The sequence below is a fragment of the Molothrus aeneus genome, chromosome 14, assembly GCF_037042795.1.
Source record: "Molothrus aeneus isolate 106 chromosome 14, BPBGC_Maene_1.0, whole genome shotgun sequence".
Classification (NCBI taxonomy): Eukaryota; Metazoa; Chordata; class Aves; order Passeriformes; family Icteridae; genus Molothrus; species Molothrus aeneus.
The window spans coordinates 320,811-337,998 of NC_089659.1; the positions used below are offsets into that span (position 1 = coordinate 320,811).

Genomic DNA, 17,188 nt, shown 5'->3' on the forward strand with positions numbered 1-17,188 from the left:
CCTGTCCAGCATTGTTCAATCCAGATGACCCATCTTCTTACTCTCGTATTTTGAGATTATATCTAATGTTTTGAGATAGCCCAAAATGAAAAAAAAAAAACCAACCAAACAAAAAATATCAATGATGGCTGTGAGAACAAAAACACCAGAGGAAGAGCATAGCTGGGGGTACATATAGCCTGGTAAGAGCCTCCTTTCTGCTTGTGCCCCCAAGTCTGCCCTGTACAGGTGTGACACAGGGAACAGGGACCTGCAGGTTCACAACACTTTTCCCTACCACACATCCAGGCCCTGGAAGGGGCTGCCTCCTCATATTTCCAAAAATCCATCTTGGTTCAGCCAGGGCCATCTAGGGGGAACTAAACCCTACTGCAAAGGTGGGGTGCTGCCAGGTTTTCCCAGCTGGGGAAGAGCATCAGCTCACCAGTCCCATTCCAGCAATTCCCAGTCCCTTCCCCACTGCCACCACCCTCCCCCCCCCTTCCCAGCCACAGACACAGCTTGGGGCATGGGTATATATAAAAAGTAAGAGTTTATTGCCATTTCTATCTAGATTTACACAACAGTGTCACCGCTTCTGACATCAAAAGCAATGTCCCGTCACATCCCAGAGAACGGGCCAGGGACAGAGGGGAGCCCAGGAACACAGGCTGGCTCCTCCACCCTGGTGGGTTAGAGCACAACCTGCCTTGTGGCTCTGCCCAGTGCTCAGTCCAGATCCTCCCAGTGCTGCCGCACGGTTCTGTCAGGTGGGATGCCAGAGAGGAGTGAATCTGCCCCCTCCTTGGTGCCACTCACAATAGTTGGCTGTCCACTGCCAGGTGCTCACCATTCCAGTCTGCCTTCAAATGCCCCAGATGTTGAGATGGGCATGGCTGACCCAGAGCGGGCACCTCACAGCCTCAGAGGCACCTCTCGTGCACATGTTTATACATAGACACAGCTACAGAAGATGCCCAAACTAACAAAACAAGCTTTTTTTCCTTGTAATCTCCACACTGCTGTGCGTTCAGCCACGGTCTACGCTGTAGCTGCCACCCCTGGTGCTGCTCAGTCTGGGTTGGGTTCCAGCAGGCTCCTGGGTGGCTCACGGGACACATCTGCTTTGCTCACTAAACATGGATCTCCCTCCAATGCCAGGCTTTGCCAGAAAGAGACACCCCCTGCAGAATGCAACCACGGCCTGGGGCTTGGTGTGCGCTCCTTCCAACTGCAGGTTACCATCATGGTGCCAAAGACTGCCCAGCTCTGCTCTTCAGCAGAGCCCGGGACAGGCACCACAGATCTCCTCCTGGCACCTGGTGGGTGGTTGGATGGGGAGGGGGGGTCAGCTGCCCCTGTCTTCCTTGCAGAAGAGCATCCTCATGAAGGAGACGGCCACTGGCTCTGTGGGCTGGCCAGGGCTGCCCGAGGGGCACGGCTCAGTGCCAGGGTCTGGCAGTCCTTCGTGTGAGATGAAGGTGGAAACGATTTTGCAGGAGATTAAGTAGAAAGAGTTCTGTGGCTCTGCCCACCCCGAGGACAGAGCCACCTTACACCGCAGAGCCCCCGGAGTGCTGAGCCGGGGCAGCCACCCCGGGGCTCTGCTCCTCAGGGCACAGCACCTCTGCTGGGAGCCGGGACTGGAACTTCTCCAGCTGCTCAGGACTGGCCAGGGTCTTCAGGAGGCTGTTCTCACGCTCCAGCTGGGAGTTTTTCTCCAACAGTTCCTTGATTTGCTCTTTCAGGACCTCCACTTCCTCCCGCACAGCATACATTAGATGATTTTTCACAAGATCCTGCAAAAGGCCATGGAAGAGACCAATTAATGGAGAGTTAATGGTTAGAGGGTTGATCCCTTCTGTTCCCAAGTGCTGGGACAAATGCCAAATGGTGCAGAAGCTTTTCTCAAGGACCATCCCTCCCCACCCCACTGCACTCTCGGAACCCTGGCCAGGGCTTGGTGCTCATCCAGCATAGCTCCCTCAGCCGCCATCTCTTTGGTCTCTCTGCATCCAGAAGCACTTTCCAGGCCCCTCACCTACTCCGGCATTTGGGGGGCTGAAGTTACCCAGCACCCAAGGAACCCGGCTCGGGCAACCCCAGACCCCAAAGTTCCCCTCCACGTCCACCCTCGCTCCCGGCGCACTGCGGAGCGGCTGGAGCCAATGAGCTTCGCGGCGGTCGCAGACAAAGAGGAGCTCTGCCTGGCAGCGGGATGGGGAGTGGGGACCCCCGTGGGCAGAGGGACCCCCCACCCTGGGCCGAGCACCCACCCGGGAGCGGGAACATCACCCCCGTGCACAGCACCCGCAGGGTGACGGGGGAAGGTGCGGGGAAGAAGGGGCAGAGCTGCAGCTCACCATCGCCTGCTCGATCTTGTTGTCAATGGCCACCACGCTGGCTCCGGAGGCGCTGGAAGAAAGCGAGAGGCCGAGGGTCAGCACCGAAAACCTCCCTTCCCCAGGGGTTCGTGCACCGCGACACCTCGTCCCCAACCAGTGGATCGGGGCGTCCTCCTCCCAAAGGGAATTCCTTAATTCACGCACCGGTCGCGTATGTCCTTTGCTCCCGGAGTAGCAATGCCCCCCCACCTCATCCCTGGGGTTCGCAGCAGCACCCCTCGGGCACTAGGACGCCCCTTCCCCCAGATCTCTGCGGCGAATGGCGGGGACGCCGCGGCGCACCGGGGCCGCCCCTACCTGTTGTCGAGCTTCACGGAGACTACATCCCCCCCGAGCAGGGAGGAGAAGAAGGAGATGGAAAAGTTGTGGAGCTGGTAGACAGCCACCTCCATGGGGGATTGGTACATGCCGGTGCTCATAGCTGCGGGCGCTGAAACACGCACTCACACAAACGGAGCAAAACGCACTACCAGGGCCTCCCCGCCGCCCTCGCTTATATTGGAGGCGCCCGCCCTGCCGGGAGGGGCGAACGCGGCGGAGACCGCCCGCCGCCCGCAGCGCCGCGCCGGGGGCTGCGCCGGTACTGCCCCCGGTACTGCCCCCTGTGCGGCACACTGCCCCTCAGTACCGCCCCCTCACCCCGGGTACTGCACCCGTACTGCCCCCGGTACTGCCCCCGGTGCGGCACACTGCCCCTCAGTACTGCACCTCTCTGCAGCCCCTCTGCCCCTTCCAGTTAAACCACAACACGGCGCCGTCCCAGCGCAAGGACCCCGCGCTTCAGCACTGTCCCCCCCAATCTGCACCCCCATTCCACACCCCTCGTCTATTGCAAGCAGAGTCCTGGGACCCCCGGCACCCCTCCTACAACCCCCCATAGCCCACAAGCCTCAGCATCCCGTTCCTGTGCTCCTCGGCACCCAGGATGGGGATTCAGTCGGGGGGACACATGCATCTGCTTGGAGGCTGGGAGAAGGGGTGAACCCGGTCTGCATTTGGAGATGCGGCCTGCAGGTCCCGCACAGTAAGGCCCCGTGACTGTGAAAGGGAGGCAGGAGGGAAAGGGGAGCCATGGGCATTCAAAATAGAACCCGGGTGGCAAAATAGAAACATGAGTGAAAAACAGAAAGGGGCTGCTAAAGACCGGGGTGAATAAGAGAAACAGGTATGTAAAACAAACGGAAACAGGAGGGACAAACAAGAGAAACGAGAGCAGAAAAACAACCCAGGCGTAAAAAACAACTCCAGGAGGAAAAATGAAAACCTGCACGCAGAGAAAACCTGGGATGCAGAACCAAGCCAGGGTACAGAACACACCCTGAAGTTGCAGAACAACAGCTGCGGAGTGCAGAACAGCCCCCAGATACAGAACAGAGGTACAAAACGAACTCGGGGTACAGGGCAAAACAACCTCACGGTGCAGAGAAAGCCGGTGTGCAGAACAAGAAATCTAGGGTGCAACAGATTGACCTTATGGTGCACAACAAATTCGGGCTACAGAACACGCCCTGGGTGCAGAACAACAACCAAGGGATGCAGAGCAAACCTGGGGTCCAGAACAAAATCGGGCTCCGCAACAAACTCGGGAGCACTAAACACCACCACCCCTGGGTGTCAGAACAGTCCGGGGTTACAGAACAACGCCCTCGGGCTGTCGAACAACGACCCGGGGGCGCTGCGGCCGCGCAGAGCTCGGAGCGCTCCGGGCGCCGAACGCGCCCTCGGCTCGGCGGCCCCGCCCAGCGTTGCATAACCGCGCTGCGGGAGGGCGCCCCCCCGCGGGCACGAGCGGCACTACAGCAGCTGGGGCGGGGGTCCGCAAGGCTGCGCGCACCGGCGTCCCCGTGTGCGCGCCCTGCCGTCCCTGTGTGCGCGCACCGGCGTCCCCGTGTGCGCGCACCGGCGTCCCTGTGTGCGCGTACTGCCGTGTAAGCCCCGCGGGCACGACGGGTCCTTCCCGCGTTCACAGAGCGATTTATACATAGAGCAAGTGGGTTTCCTCCGAGAAGTGGAAGCAGGGCCCCTAAAACGCCCCCAGCATCCTAGCGGCTGGGGTGGCACTGCCCACCCGGTGCTGCCTCCACTGCCCTTGGCTGCCCACTTATCTCTGCCGTCTGGATCTGGGGGAACTTTGCTCAGTGGTTGCCTGCTGCCCCTGACCCCGGGGGCTCATCCCCTGCTGGGCATGGCGAGGCTGATGCTGGATGGCAGACCCCACATACGGCATAGTATCCAAGAAAGAGTTAGTGTTGGCAGGGCATGTGCACTCCAGGGATGCTGCAAAGGACACTCAGCACCCCGATCCAGGGGTACTGAATATGGCTGGCACTTGGCTGTTGGGAGAGGCCAAGGAACCCTGACTTGCGGGTGTGCTGCTCTGCCCCTTCCTCAAGCAGGGAGGGAGAGCAGAGTAGAATTTCCCCATCAGAAAGGGAAACTGAGGCACAGTGCAGCACACCTGCTGCTGGGAGCAAGACCTAGACAGGCAGCTCTTCACAAACCCCATCTTAGAGCAGAGTGAGGATGCTGTGCCATCTGTGAACTGCAGTCGGGGCATGTGTGGGTGCCCTGGGACATGTGGGTTTGATGTGGGGATGTGAGAAAGCATTTTCTCCCTGGTGGGCCCATCTGGGACCTGGGGGAGGAATATGCACATCCCCCTATGTCAGCACTACTCCGGCCCATGCAAAGCTGCTGTACAGGGGCTGAGCAGGGTGCTGGCACTGAAGAGAGTAGGCAGGTGTCTGTCCCCCAAGCCCCGAGGCTGGCCTGTGCTCCTCCCCTCACCCATACCAGGCCCGACTTACCAGTCCCTCCTTCTGAAGAGGCTCGGGGAGTACGGTGGCTGGAAGGCCATGCCACCCGTGACCTTGCTCCAGCCCCTCTGTTCCTAGCAGCAATGCTGGCTCTGCCTGTGGCTGTGTCCCCCCAGCTTGCAGTGGCAGAGACAGCCTGGGTGTTGGCTGCATCCAGGGGCTCCAGCCACAGGGTAAACACACTGGGAGATGACCTCAGCTGCACTCAATTGGCCCTTTCAAGGCCAATGGCCAGTGTGCCATCCCGAGCTGCGCGGGTGCCCCCCTCCCTGGGGAGATGAAAGGCCTCTGTGTGCACTTGTCCCCAGAGTGGCTGGTGGTGGGCTTGGTGGCAGCCCCTGGAACACAGATTTGTCCCCCCGCTGGGACAAGTCCAGACCACCCACACCAGGAGTCCTGTGAACTGAGTTTGCCACTGAAGCTCATGAAGCATGCTGCTTTCACTGGGGAGAAGACAGGAGAGATGGGGAGAGCATTTTCTCCTACAGTTGTGCCACCTCCTGTCTTCTGCAGAGGTGTCAACAGCAGGGAGATGGGGTGGGTGGACCCGAGCCTGCCCCCAGCCCTGGCAACTGTGCCTCTGTCTCACACTTCCTGCAATATTGCCCCCCCAGTCCCAGTTCAGTCTCCTTCCCAAAGGAAGCCCTAAATCATTAGTGGCAGGGACCAAGGGCTCCAGAACCGGCAGACCAGAGCCTGGCTGGCAGTCCTTGTCTCACAGCTTGAGGTTCCTGGTCCCTGCCTGGTATCTTTCTGATGCAGCACTCAGCCATCAAGGACTGAGAAAAAACCCCAGATATTTCTGCAGCTACTGGAGTGAAGCTAGAAAATGCTTTGGGGGAGATTGCTTCAGCTCTGCCACCTCCAATATTTTTCCCATGGAGCTGGGACTACTCAGCTGGATAATAAGTATATATATATTATATTATATATATATAAAAATATAAAAAAATATAATATATATAAAATAAATAAACTGGACTAAGTCCCCGATTTCCCTGCAGTCCTCCTGGGTCTTTCCACCCAGCCCTGCCTGCATCACTGCTCAGGGCATGGGTTCCTCACTTAGGCTGGGCAGGATGCTGTTGGCCTTTGAGAGGCCACAGCAAGGGATGCTCTGGAGGATGAAGAAGCAGAAGTTTCTTTCCTGGCATTCAGTTAAACGAGGAATCTCTATGCAGCCAGTGGCCAGGGCAGGTCAGGCTGGGCAGGGGGCTGCAGCCCCCCTCGCAGCCCCACACCTCACATGGGGGCTCCTGAGTCTGTAGTGGGGTGCACACAACCAGGGTGCACCTTGCAGCCCCTACAAGCAAGTGCTGCCTGCACATGTGCGTGCACACACAGCACACCCACACACCCACATCCCCTGCATGCACACGTGTGTTTGCAGCCCACACAAGCGTGTGCTCTGCACACAGGGCACACCCCGCACATGCATGTGCACACTGGTGCACCCTGCTTGCACGCATGTGCGAGCACATTAGTTTAGTACCTGGAGCTGATGATCTTGAGGGTCTTTTCCAACCTGAACGCCTCCATGACTCTGTGACACACACTTTGTGTGCCAAACAAATGCTGCTGTTCTGCGTGAAGATGCACGAGCGCTGCTGGCACCCCCTGCACACGCTGCCCTGACTAACAGTGATGCCCAGCCCTGCCTGCACACCCTGTCAGCGGCATAGGGCAGCTCCATGTGCCCCTGCACAGCGGGAGGGCACCCCCAGTGCTCAGGTATCACGTGCAGCCCTGCTGCCACCTCCACAGTGGGAGCAGCAGCTCCCCACTCTGCTGGATCCTGCTTTGTGCCAGCTCTCTCCAGGAGTTCCTCTGAGCTGCCCCAATGCCCCCACAGCAGCAGGGTCCTACACGGGGCTCCAGCTGCACCCCAAGTGGTGGGGGGGCCCTTTCCTAGCACACCACAGCCCTGGCCTTGCCAGGCTGCTAACAGCCACCTCCTCTCTCATCACCTGCTCCTGCTTCTCCAAGCAGAGCAGGGTGGGCAACACACCACCTTGCTCTTCCTGAGGAGCAGGTCACCATGGACTCACAGTTACCCTATGGCACCAGTGAGGGGTGCTTGGAGCAGGCTGGGCAAGAGGGGCCAGTGGTGTGAACTGCATCCCTGAGGCAGCATGGCAGCTCCTGCATCTGCACACAGTGACAGGAGGTTGATCAGGCTGGGCCTGGCTCGTGCCTGTGGTTATTTTGGTAACAGCGACAGCAGCCGCAATACAGGGCAGTTGTGACACTAACTGTTGTGCTCTCTGGGGAAAAAAAGCACCCACAGTTGTCATCAAGCAGTGAGGAGAGGTGGTGACACCAGCCAATGATGATATCACCCCAGCAGTGGCCCTGCAGGACACCCCAAAGCTGCCAGCAGCCCCTCAGCCCTTATACAGCTTGTGCCTCAGCCCAGAAGATGCCAGCCCCCCTACTGGGTGACATTAAGTGACAACCCTCTCCTCAGCAATGGGACTTGGAGTTCTGCAGCCACCACAGAGCTCCGCCAGGCTGGAGCAAGGGGTGATAGGGAGGAGGACGAGGGGATTATCTCTTGCTGCCTGGCGTCCTGCACCTGCACAGTGCTGTGGGTCAGGAGACATGCCCTCTCCTCACAGCCCTGGGGACAAGCCGTGCTTTTGTACTGAGCCCTGTGTGTTGGACCTGCTCCAGGCACTGCAGTGCCACACACCGAAGGAAGCTCCTCTCCTGGTAGTGGCCGATGGAGCTGGAGGGGTGGTTGGGGCTTCAGGAGCAGCCCTGGCTCCCCAGACTTGGCTCTCCCCCTGCTCCAGGCTGTGCTTATGGCTCCGTGGCCCTTTTCCTGGCTTGCTCTCTCAGCTCAATGGGAGGAAGGCCCTTCAGAGGGTCTGAGGCGTGGGAAATGTTTATAGCCTGGCCTCAGAGACACTGGAGAGCAAACTGGGAAAGGCGCAGAGCCAAGGCTGCCCAGGCTGCTCTGCAGAGCCAGATCTCCTGCTCCAAGGATCAGAGCAGAGTGGGAGAGGAAAAGCTACTGCTTGCAAACACAGCTAAGAAAACTCTGCCTGTCACAGCCCAAAATCCTGCAACTATGGTGGTACCAGCCAAGGGACTGGGAATGCCAGCACCAGGGCATCCTAACCATGCCCTGCAGGAATGGGGGGAAGTGTGGCTGGAGACACTGGTGATGGCTGGGGCCTGTGGTTGCCTCTGTCAGGAAGGGCTGGGTGTGGGACAGGGCTGAGGAGCTCCAGGTCTTGTCCAGCAGCTCTATCCTGGTTCTGGGAAAGGAGAGGTAGTGCTAGGGGCTGCCCAAAGGCAAACAGACAGCTATGTCTGCCATGGAATCCCAGGATCCTGAACAGCAACTGCCTGCCCTATGGCACTGGCATGGGGCTTTTGTGCCAGTCCCAAGGGCTGTGGGCCTAGCACTGCCAGAGCACACCAGTTGTCCAGATCTTGGTTTTCTCCTCCTGGAGATTCCCTGGCTGAGCTGTTCCCTGAGGCCTGGGACTACCCTCCAGCTCACCTGGTGCCTCCTAGGAGCCGTGTGAGACACGCAGAAGCCCCATGCAACCAGGAACCCTGTGACATCGGGACCCAGGTCATGCCCATCAGAGCCTTGGAGGGATCATAAATCCCCCAACTCAGGGCATGTGCTGCTCCAGAACAGCAGGTAACTACTCCTGGGCACACCTGGACGTGCCTGGATAAGGATGGACCCCCTGCCTGCAGAGCTGGTGCTGGTGGCCTTGCCTGGTCCCAGTCCTAAGCCAGGGGACACCAGAGTCACATGTGGCCCACACAGAGGTGGTGGCCACTGCCACGCTGGGGAAACCCAGGGACAGTTTCAGTGAGGGAAGGCCAGAGGGAACCTACCCCTGGGAAGGCTGACAAGGAACATGTCCTCCTTCCCTTCATGCCCAATGGAGGAAGAGTGAGCTCTGCGGCCATGGGCAGGGGACGCAGGTGACCCACCCCACCAGGCAGCAGTCATGGGCAGGGATTGTGGTGTGGAGACTCCTCCAACCTGTCAGGCTGAAGGCAGTGTGGGGTGGTGGAAGGAGCCCTGGTAGGCTCCTGTGTCCAGCTGTGGGGCTGACTGCTTCCTCTGATAAAGGTACTTGGCTGTACTCCCAGTTCTGTTTTTTTCTAGCATGCGAGTGCACACCCTCAAGCCAGCCTGCTGAGAGCTGCAATTTTTCTTTAACTTTGTCTCTAGACCCTCTTCTTCCTCCTGTGCCCCTAGCAGGAGTTGCCTCCCAGCAGTAGTGTGAGGAGGTGAGGTCAGAGAGGATCCAGTTTCAGCCATGTTAGAAGCCAGAGAGGACGCAGTTCCCTTCTCACCATGTTGGAAGCCCCCAAAATCACAGCTTCCCCAGGCATGCTGGTAAAGGAGAAGAGGAAAAAAGGCTCATCCAGGGTTGTTACCAGCCCTGGATCATGTGGCCAAACATCCTACCTTGCCGGTGTTTGTCAAGTGCAGACACCCCGGTGGGTACCCTGCTAGGGACTATGGGGCACCCTTGCACCTCACTGCTCCCCTCAGAGGGTCCCACAGCTGCTAAATGCTGAGGTGAGAGTGCCAGGCATGGCACAACCCAGTGAAAACCCTGCAGCTTTCTCTGAGCACCATGCCAGCTGTTGGGGCAGTGCAGCTAACCTCCACCATGCTACCGTCTCCCATGGACCAGGGATGCCCAGCCCCAGGGAGGATTGCAGGCTGAACCCTTGGCAGAGCTTTAATCCACAAATCTGTCTGCAGAGCAAAGTGTTTCACACCCAGGGGCCGGGCTGGAGTGCTGTCATTGAACTCAGTGTTATCACTCCCTGCTTACCTGTGCCCTGCCCCAGCACTCCTGCCGGCCACGGCTCTGAACTCCAGAACTGTCCTTGCTTCTGAGCTTACTGGGTTATCCTGGAGAGCCCCAACTGGATCACCCCCCATGTCCTGGGTGCTCTTTTCTGGTCCACTTTCAGGGAAGTGGGGATAGAGCATAGGTGGTTGCAGCACTGAAGGGACCTCCCACAGCATGAGGGCTACGCGGTGCCCTCGCATCCCAAAGCAGGCAGGCAGGGGGCTGCCAGCCTGGGCTCTGCCTCCCCAGCCCCTCCTTCAGATTTGCAGGGATCCTCAGCCCGAGAGAGGAACCCCAAAGTAGGGCCTCTGGCATCCTCCAAAAACAATCCCAGGCCCCTTTTCAGGCAGGAGCAGGCGCTCCAGAGCCCTGCTAGGTGCTGGCAGCTGCTGCCCTGCGGCATGCAGGAGTGCCCGCTCACTAATTGGGAGGCAGCTCGTTATGTAAGGAGGACGGAGGCAGGGGAGCTGCGATAGCTGTGCAGCACACCCCACGCTACCCAAATCTGCTCTTCCAGCCCAGAATAAGCCCTGTTTATGGAACCCCTCAAGCCCTTCTCTGGCCCCTTCCACAGGTGCTGGAGCCTGGTGCTCTCCTTCCTGGCCAAATGCTTGAGGGGAGCCCCAGCAAGAGCCCCAGCAGCCCCACAATATCCGAGGGACAGCTGGACTCCAGTGCGGGTGCAAAGCCCCGCAGAGCTGACCCGGCGGGGGCTGGGGGCAGAGGAGCTGTGCTCGGCTGGCACCCACAGGAGGTCAGGCAAGGACATGTAGGGCAGCACGGCTTCAGCAGAGACGGTTATTAATACCCTGCCTGGCCTTTGCATGGAATCCCGGGCATTTCAAATCAGGGACCTTCACTGAAACCCTGCCGTCACTGACATTTCAGAACAATAACAATGTGAAAGACAATCAGTTCCTGGCAGGATGTATACCTGTGGTGCTGCCGAGGCTCTCTGTGTGCCCAACCTCAGCAGCCAGCTATCACCTCACTTGTGCCAACCCTTGGGAACAACCTGAGAACACCCCCTGCCTCCAAACCACCCGGAGCAGTCCTGCTCCTTTTCACAGGCATATCACTGTGATGGTCTTACTAATGGACATGGAAATGTCTTGTCCTGCCCCATGGCATCTACCACCCTCTACCAATCTGGACAGGGCTGCCATCCCCAGGGAATTGCAGGTGAGGCAAGGACTGGATCCCATCCTGATCCTGGAGTCTGAAAGGCCTAGAGTTTCTTCTCTGCCACTAGCGTTGTTCTGCAGCAAAAGGCCCCTCAAATATATATATAAAACTCAGCACGCAGACAGAGGATGATCTCCTGTCCCAAAGCCAGTCATGTTCAGCACCTGGATAAATATAACTCAGAGCTCATTTGCAAAGCATTGGGATGGGTTGTAGCCTCTCTCACCTCTCCAGCCCTCTTCCCCCAACACACACCCTGGGGTAAAGCTGAAGATGATGACCTCAGAAGTCTTTTCCAGCCTAATGTGTTCTGTGATTCTCTGCCCTCTACCAACAGGGCCTCAGTCCTTCCCAAGGGCAGGATCCACCTGGAGCCTCACTGGCCTTGGCAGTCCACATAAAGCACACAGACCCATACATGGTCACGTCCCCTGGGCACACATACAGCTGCCAGGCTCTGACAACATATATCCCAAACCTTTCCAAGCCCTTTGGTCCCATGCAGGTCACGATGCTCCCCCAAAGTACAGAATCAGCTTTAACCCTCTTTGTGCTGGGCAGTGGCCAAGGAGGCGGTGTCAGGTCCCAGCAGAAACTGTCCAGGATCAGGCCATGTCTCACCAGGAAAGGATAATGTGATGCTGCACGATGCTGGGATCAGGGCAGAGCCCTGCAGCCTCCTTCAGCTCCAACCTCTTCCTCATCTTTACAGTTCAAAGCTGGAAAAAATCCTGTCCAGCCTTTTCCCCATAGGGCCATGCTGTCATCCCTGCCTGACCTTCGGACACCTACTTCTGCCTGTGCAGAGCCAAATGCCTGCCCTAGCAGATGGGTAGTGCTGGAGAATCCCCAGAGAACCAAGATGACAGGCTGCTGGGAAGCTGACATTGGCATCACCAGACTAGCTCAGCTGTGCCAGCCCCCTTGGCCATAGCCTTGTGGTCAGGGGCAAATGATTCCCTCCCAAGGGGCTGGAGGGGCTGAGCATGGCTCTCCTGTGCTCCAGAGAGTGTTGAGAATATCCTTCTGGAGGGAGCTGGGTCTTGCAGGAGCAGGCGGGGACGGGCATGGTGCATGGCGTGGCACAGGCTGCTGCCAGCCCTGCTGAGCCATGCCAACCCAGTATGCTGTAGCAGAGCCCCTGTGAGCCTGGTCTGCTGGGTCATGGGGTGGGGGTCCCAAGGTATTGAGATGCCCATGATGGAGACCACAGCAAGCTGAGCCAGCTGCCTGCCTGACATCTTCCCGAGGGTGGGAGGATTTGGGTATGCCAAGGTAAGCACCTCGCAGCAGTACAAGCTACTCCCTGCCACTGAAACAACATCTCCCCAGCACCTCAGTGGTGTCCAGGGCTTGCAACCAACACTGCAGGCCACAGGTCAGGCCACGTGCATCTCTGTCCTGTGGGAGCAAAGCAAAGAAAGCCCTGGTGCATGGTTCTGGAGGGTGCGGGGACTCTCCTGGCCCTCTCCATGGCAGAGCTGTCCCAGGACCAGAAGAAGGAGAGTAGTACAGCTTGGTCCTACACCCACACCTCTCTCATGCTCACTTATGGCCCCTCTCCCCATCAATGTGTCCTTGTTGCTTCAGCCCACTCGACCAGCTGGAATGCTTGCCCTGGCCCTGCCACCTCGGGATGTCCTTTATGGCCTGGCTCCTCTCCTCCTGCATTGCTGCTGCAAAGTGACACCCGACAGACAGGAACAAGTGGTGCTGTGACACAAATGCCACTCTGGTTACTGCTGCCCTGGCAGCTCTTGCTTGCTGGCCTGCCTTTACAGTGGGAAAGGCAGTGCTGCCCTTGCTTTGCCCAAATTCATGCTTCCCCTAGCCCCTCACACTGAGCTTCCCTGCCTCCCTGTGACTCCCATGGCTTGCCCAGGCCTGGGAGAAAGTGGCCCTCAGCTCCTTTCATGGCTCAGACCAAAGGATGGGTCACTGCCCAACCAATCCTGTTGGACTGGGCAGCAGCTCTGGCAGTGCCTACAGATGATCTGGCTATGCAGAGGTGTCCCCTCACAGCCTGGAGCAGGATGGGCACAGGCTGGCCAGGCTGCCAGGTGTTGCCTAGAAGTGGCTGGGCAGCAATGCTGGCACACCTGGCTGATGTGGGCAAGTGGGCTGGTATGTCTCGTCTTCCCACCCAGAGCCAGGCAGGTCCTGCCTGGATCACAGGCTAGCACACACCCAGGGGGCTGCTTCCCCTGCAGTGCTGACCTCCTCTCACACCCCTGGCTCCCCTCAGCCACCTGGCCCAGGAAAAGGTGTCATGTGGTCATGGGCCTGCTCTCCCCAGCCTACACTCAGTTGGGCTTGTGTTTGGGTCTGGGCTAACGTTGGCATTACAAAGGGATGGCAAAGAGGCATTACAGAGGGACAGCTTTCTGCCCACTTCACTGGCACCTGCAGGGAGAAGGTGTGCCTAGCCAGGGTGGTGGCAGCTGTCCTCCCTATACCTGGTGCTTCCATGTGAGCATGGTCCCTCGGCACTGCTGAGACTTCCCTGGACAGCAGTTTGTGATGTCCTGTGTGAGGACACGGTGGGGAGAGCCCTTTCTGCACAGGATCCTGTGCACTCCGGAAACAACAGGGCTTTCTGCAGGAGCATGAGCCCTGGAGGCAATTGGTCCAGAGCATGCCTTCCTTGTGCATCCCTAACAATATCCCTGCTGTGAGCAAAGGGTATGGAGAGCCTGGCAGGGACCACCCAGCCAGAGAAACCCCCAGAGACAGGTTAGACATGCTGAAATGTGTGTTGTCTGAGAAGCCCAGCACTGATCTGACCCTGACTGAGTTGTCTCCAGTCAGGCCCAGAGCCAGACTCAACTCTGGGTTTAGAATCTTGGGCATCCCATGCTGTCCTGGATGTCAGCTACATACAAGGATGTGTATCCACACATCTTTCCCCTCCTCCTGTGCTGCTGTAGGAGCACATCAGCCAAAACAATGGCACCAAATGGTTTGGGTTCCCTGGTGCCAGCAGCAGGGTGCCCTTATCAGGCATGTTATCGGGGTGTTCCTCTGGCACCCACAATCCTCCGCTGTGTATGCTATCTCCTCTTGGATGTGTTGGCTCATTCCCCAGAAGGAGAAAGTTCAGGCTGGAGCAAAACAACTGCAAACACAGGTGTGGGCACACCTAGCTCCAGTGCCTGGGGCCATGCACCCAGCTCCCCCATGCTGTGCCACCTAGGGGTGGCGGGGGATCACCCAGGCAGCCTCCAGACCGAGGTGCCTGGACACTGGGCATGATAGAGGGACATAGCTTTGCACCACACCATAGCACAGCCTGTGACAAACACAATGCATGGAGCTTCTCAGGACACATCACACAACAGGGCATGAAAGACAGGCAGTAAGGAATGCTAAGGCACACTGACAGAGAGAAATCCTTGTCCCTTGGCATCTCTGCTCACTCCCTACCTCACCAGGAGCACCACAGGTCCTGCTCCAGTAGCGATGAGTTTGAAAGCAGCCTGCAGTGCCCATATCAGTGGCCTCTGGCCCACAGGCACTGTCACTGACTGCCCCAGCAAGCTGCCCAGGTGCTTGGCTCTGACCCCAGCCCTAGTAGCCCGTGCTGGGGACAACATCTTGCTTCCCCCTTCACCCACGGTGCCAACTTGCTGCAGCCTCCCAGGGAGGAGGGGAACCTCTCGCTCCTGTTCCTTCTCAGCTGGGTAGGTTCACTGCTCCCCAAACGGGCCAGGCACCAGCACCTTGGCAGGTGTCCCAGCTCCTCCCTTCCCACCTGAGCGGCAGCTCGGCGTTATGTAAGTGCAGGAAGAGCAAGGCCGGCTCGAGGCAGCAGCCTCTCGGTGTCAGACGCCGCTGGGCGAGGAGGCGGGAGTGCGCCGGGGTGGTTCACACGCATGGGGCAGCCACGTGTGAGCCCACCCACTGCCGCTCCCGCACAGCCCGGGAGCACGCCCACGCTGCGTGTGGTGGGAAGGGGATGCTGAGGTGCCTCTGAACGCCTGGGTGCTGCTCCCTGTGCGCAGCACCCACCCATGGCGGAGCAGCAAGCCCCAGAGCCGCTGCCTGCTGTGCCAGCCAGGCAGACATCTGTACCTGAGGTGCTGATGGGCCACAGGTCTCTTCAGGGTAGCGGATGTGTCCCACCTACTGAAGACACTGGAAGTCTCGGGCACCTGCAGCACTACTGGCACAGTTCAGCTCTCTCAGGCTGAACTGGGGAGACCCAGACCTGCTAGACCCCATACAAGCTGCTCCAACACAGGGTGTCACCAGAGCCAGCCCCACACAGTGCCAGTGCAGGACCTGAGACAGCTCTGTCCACTCTCCCCTCTGCGGTTCAACTCATCAGGGCTGGGAAGCCTCCAGAGTGGTAGCCCCTAGGACCTCCTGTTCAGTCTCCTCTGTTCTCACTGCTAGAGGAGGGAGCAGGGCAGACCCCGCAGTCCTGCCTCCTCAGTCTGCCAGGGAATGGATGGAAGCAGACCCCAGCACATTCAGCTGTGGGGACACAGGCAGCCTGCCCAGAGCAACCCCAAGACCAACTTGGGCAGGGCAGAGACACTTTCCAGGCACGGGAAGTACCACTCCAGGCCAAACCTGTGTCCACTCCAGGGAGGGCCAGGGGAGCTGCTGAAAGGACAGGAGCTGGCACTGGGACTCTCAGACTCCCTACCCAGGCTCTCAGTGACACTCAAGATGGCTTTTGAGGCAGCACAGCTGCTCCCCAAGGAACCTGCTGCGCTCTCCATGCAGGATGGGGCCGATGCCTGTCTGTCGCTGGACACTATCCATGCCCCTGTGGGCACTGTCTGTGTGGACAGAGGTAGCCAGGGAGATGAGCACACAGTCCAGCGGCCAAAACACACAGCTGGGGGCTGTTGTCACTGCCCGGCAGACACAAGGCACCACAAGACAGGCACGGCGGGCACGGCAGAGCAAAGCCACCGGGACCCGCACCCAGGGATGAGCTGGCATCACGTACGGACTCCGTGCCAGACGCGGCCTCTCCCCACCCAGATTCCACCGCCGCCGACACCCCCCAGCCCCGGGGTCACACGAGTCCCCTTCTCTTGCCAGCCCCACACCGCTGCCAGCTCCGAGCCCGCTGCCCCGCTGCCCCGGGGCACCTGGCCCCCGGCAGCTCACAGGCTCCTGGCGGTGACACCCACCTGTGGAAGAGGAGGAGGATGGAAAGCAGGGTCTGGTCGATATTCCTGTTGCAGATACCCTGGTTGAAGAGGTAGCAGGGGTCCCGCACGACGGGTTCCAGCGAGTCCTGGCGCATGATGGAGCTCAGCTTGTCGGTGTTGAGGTTCTGTTGGACCAGCTGCTCCCGCAGCTGCCGGAAACTGCTCACGGTGGGGCTGCCCGGGTTGTTGTTCTCGCCCCCGGCCCCCTCCTCCAGCCCGCTCCGGTTGGCCAGATCCAGGCAGCAGCTGCAGCAGTCCAGCCCCACGGGCGACCGGCACTCCTCCGTGGGCGACGAGGACATCCCAGGGGGCCCCGTGCCTGGCCACGGCGGCGGCGCCGGGGCCGCTCCCGGGGCCGCGGAGGGCGAGCGGCTGCAGGACGTGCCCGGTGCCGAGCGCCGCGAGCGGCCCCCGCCCGCCCCGGTCCCGTTCCGCCCGCCCCGGCCCCGCCTCGGCCCCGCTCCACCCCGCCCCCGTTCCGCCCCGTCCCCGTTCCACCCGCCCCGGTTCCGCCCCGTCCCGGCCCCGCGCATCCTGCCTCCGCTCCGCTCCGCTCCGCTCCTCGCCGCTCCGCCCCGGCCCCGCTCCGCCCCGGCCCCACCGGTCTCCGCCCGCCCCGAGCAGCCGCTCCCCGGCAGCGCATCCCCCCCACGCCGGGAGAAGCTGGAGAATCTGTAACATGAGGTGACGTGGGGTGACGAAGGGCCACGATGCCCCTTTCCCGGTGGGGATCCTCGCCCCGCTCTGTGCTTTCCGGGGATGGCGCGGGCGCTGAGGAGGCTGGCGCTGCCCGC

The 17,188-nt window shown here is 59.7% G+C and overlaps 1 protein-coding gene across 2 annotated transcripts; it reads right to left on the reverse strand.

The window, feature by feature from the left end:
• Positions 1 to 513: 513 nt before the first annotated feature.
• TSC22D3 (TSC22 domain family member 3) lies at positions 514 to 16,783 on the reverse strand. 2 transcript variants are annotated; one of them, XM_066559693.1, is made up of 3 exons: positions 16,374 to 16,783; positions 2,343 to 2,394; positions 514 to 1,778 (listed from the first exon to the last, which is right to left on the reverse strand). In XM_066559693.1, the coding sequence occupies exons 1-3, from the start codon at positions 16,694 to 16,696 to the stop codon at positions 1,533 to 1,535; spliced, it is 621 nt and encodes a 206-aa protein (XP_066415790.1). In that variant the 5' UTR covers positions 16,697 to 16,783; the 3' UTR covers positions 514 to 1,532. The 2 variants fall into 2 exon arrangements, with proteins under 2 accessions (XP_066415790.1, XP_066415791.1); XM_066559694.1 differs by lacking the exon at positions 16,374 to 16,783 and adding an exon at positions 2,682 to 2,864.
• Between the last annotated feature and the right edge of the window lie 405 nt (positions 16,784 to 17,188).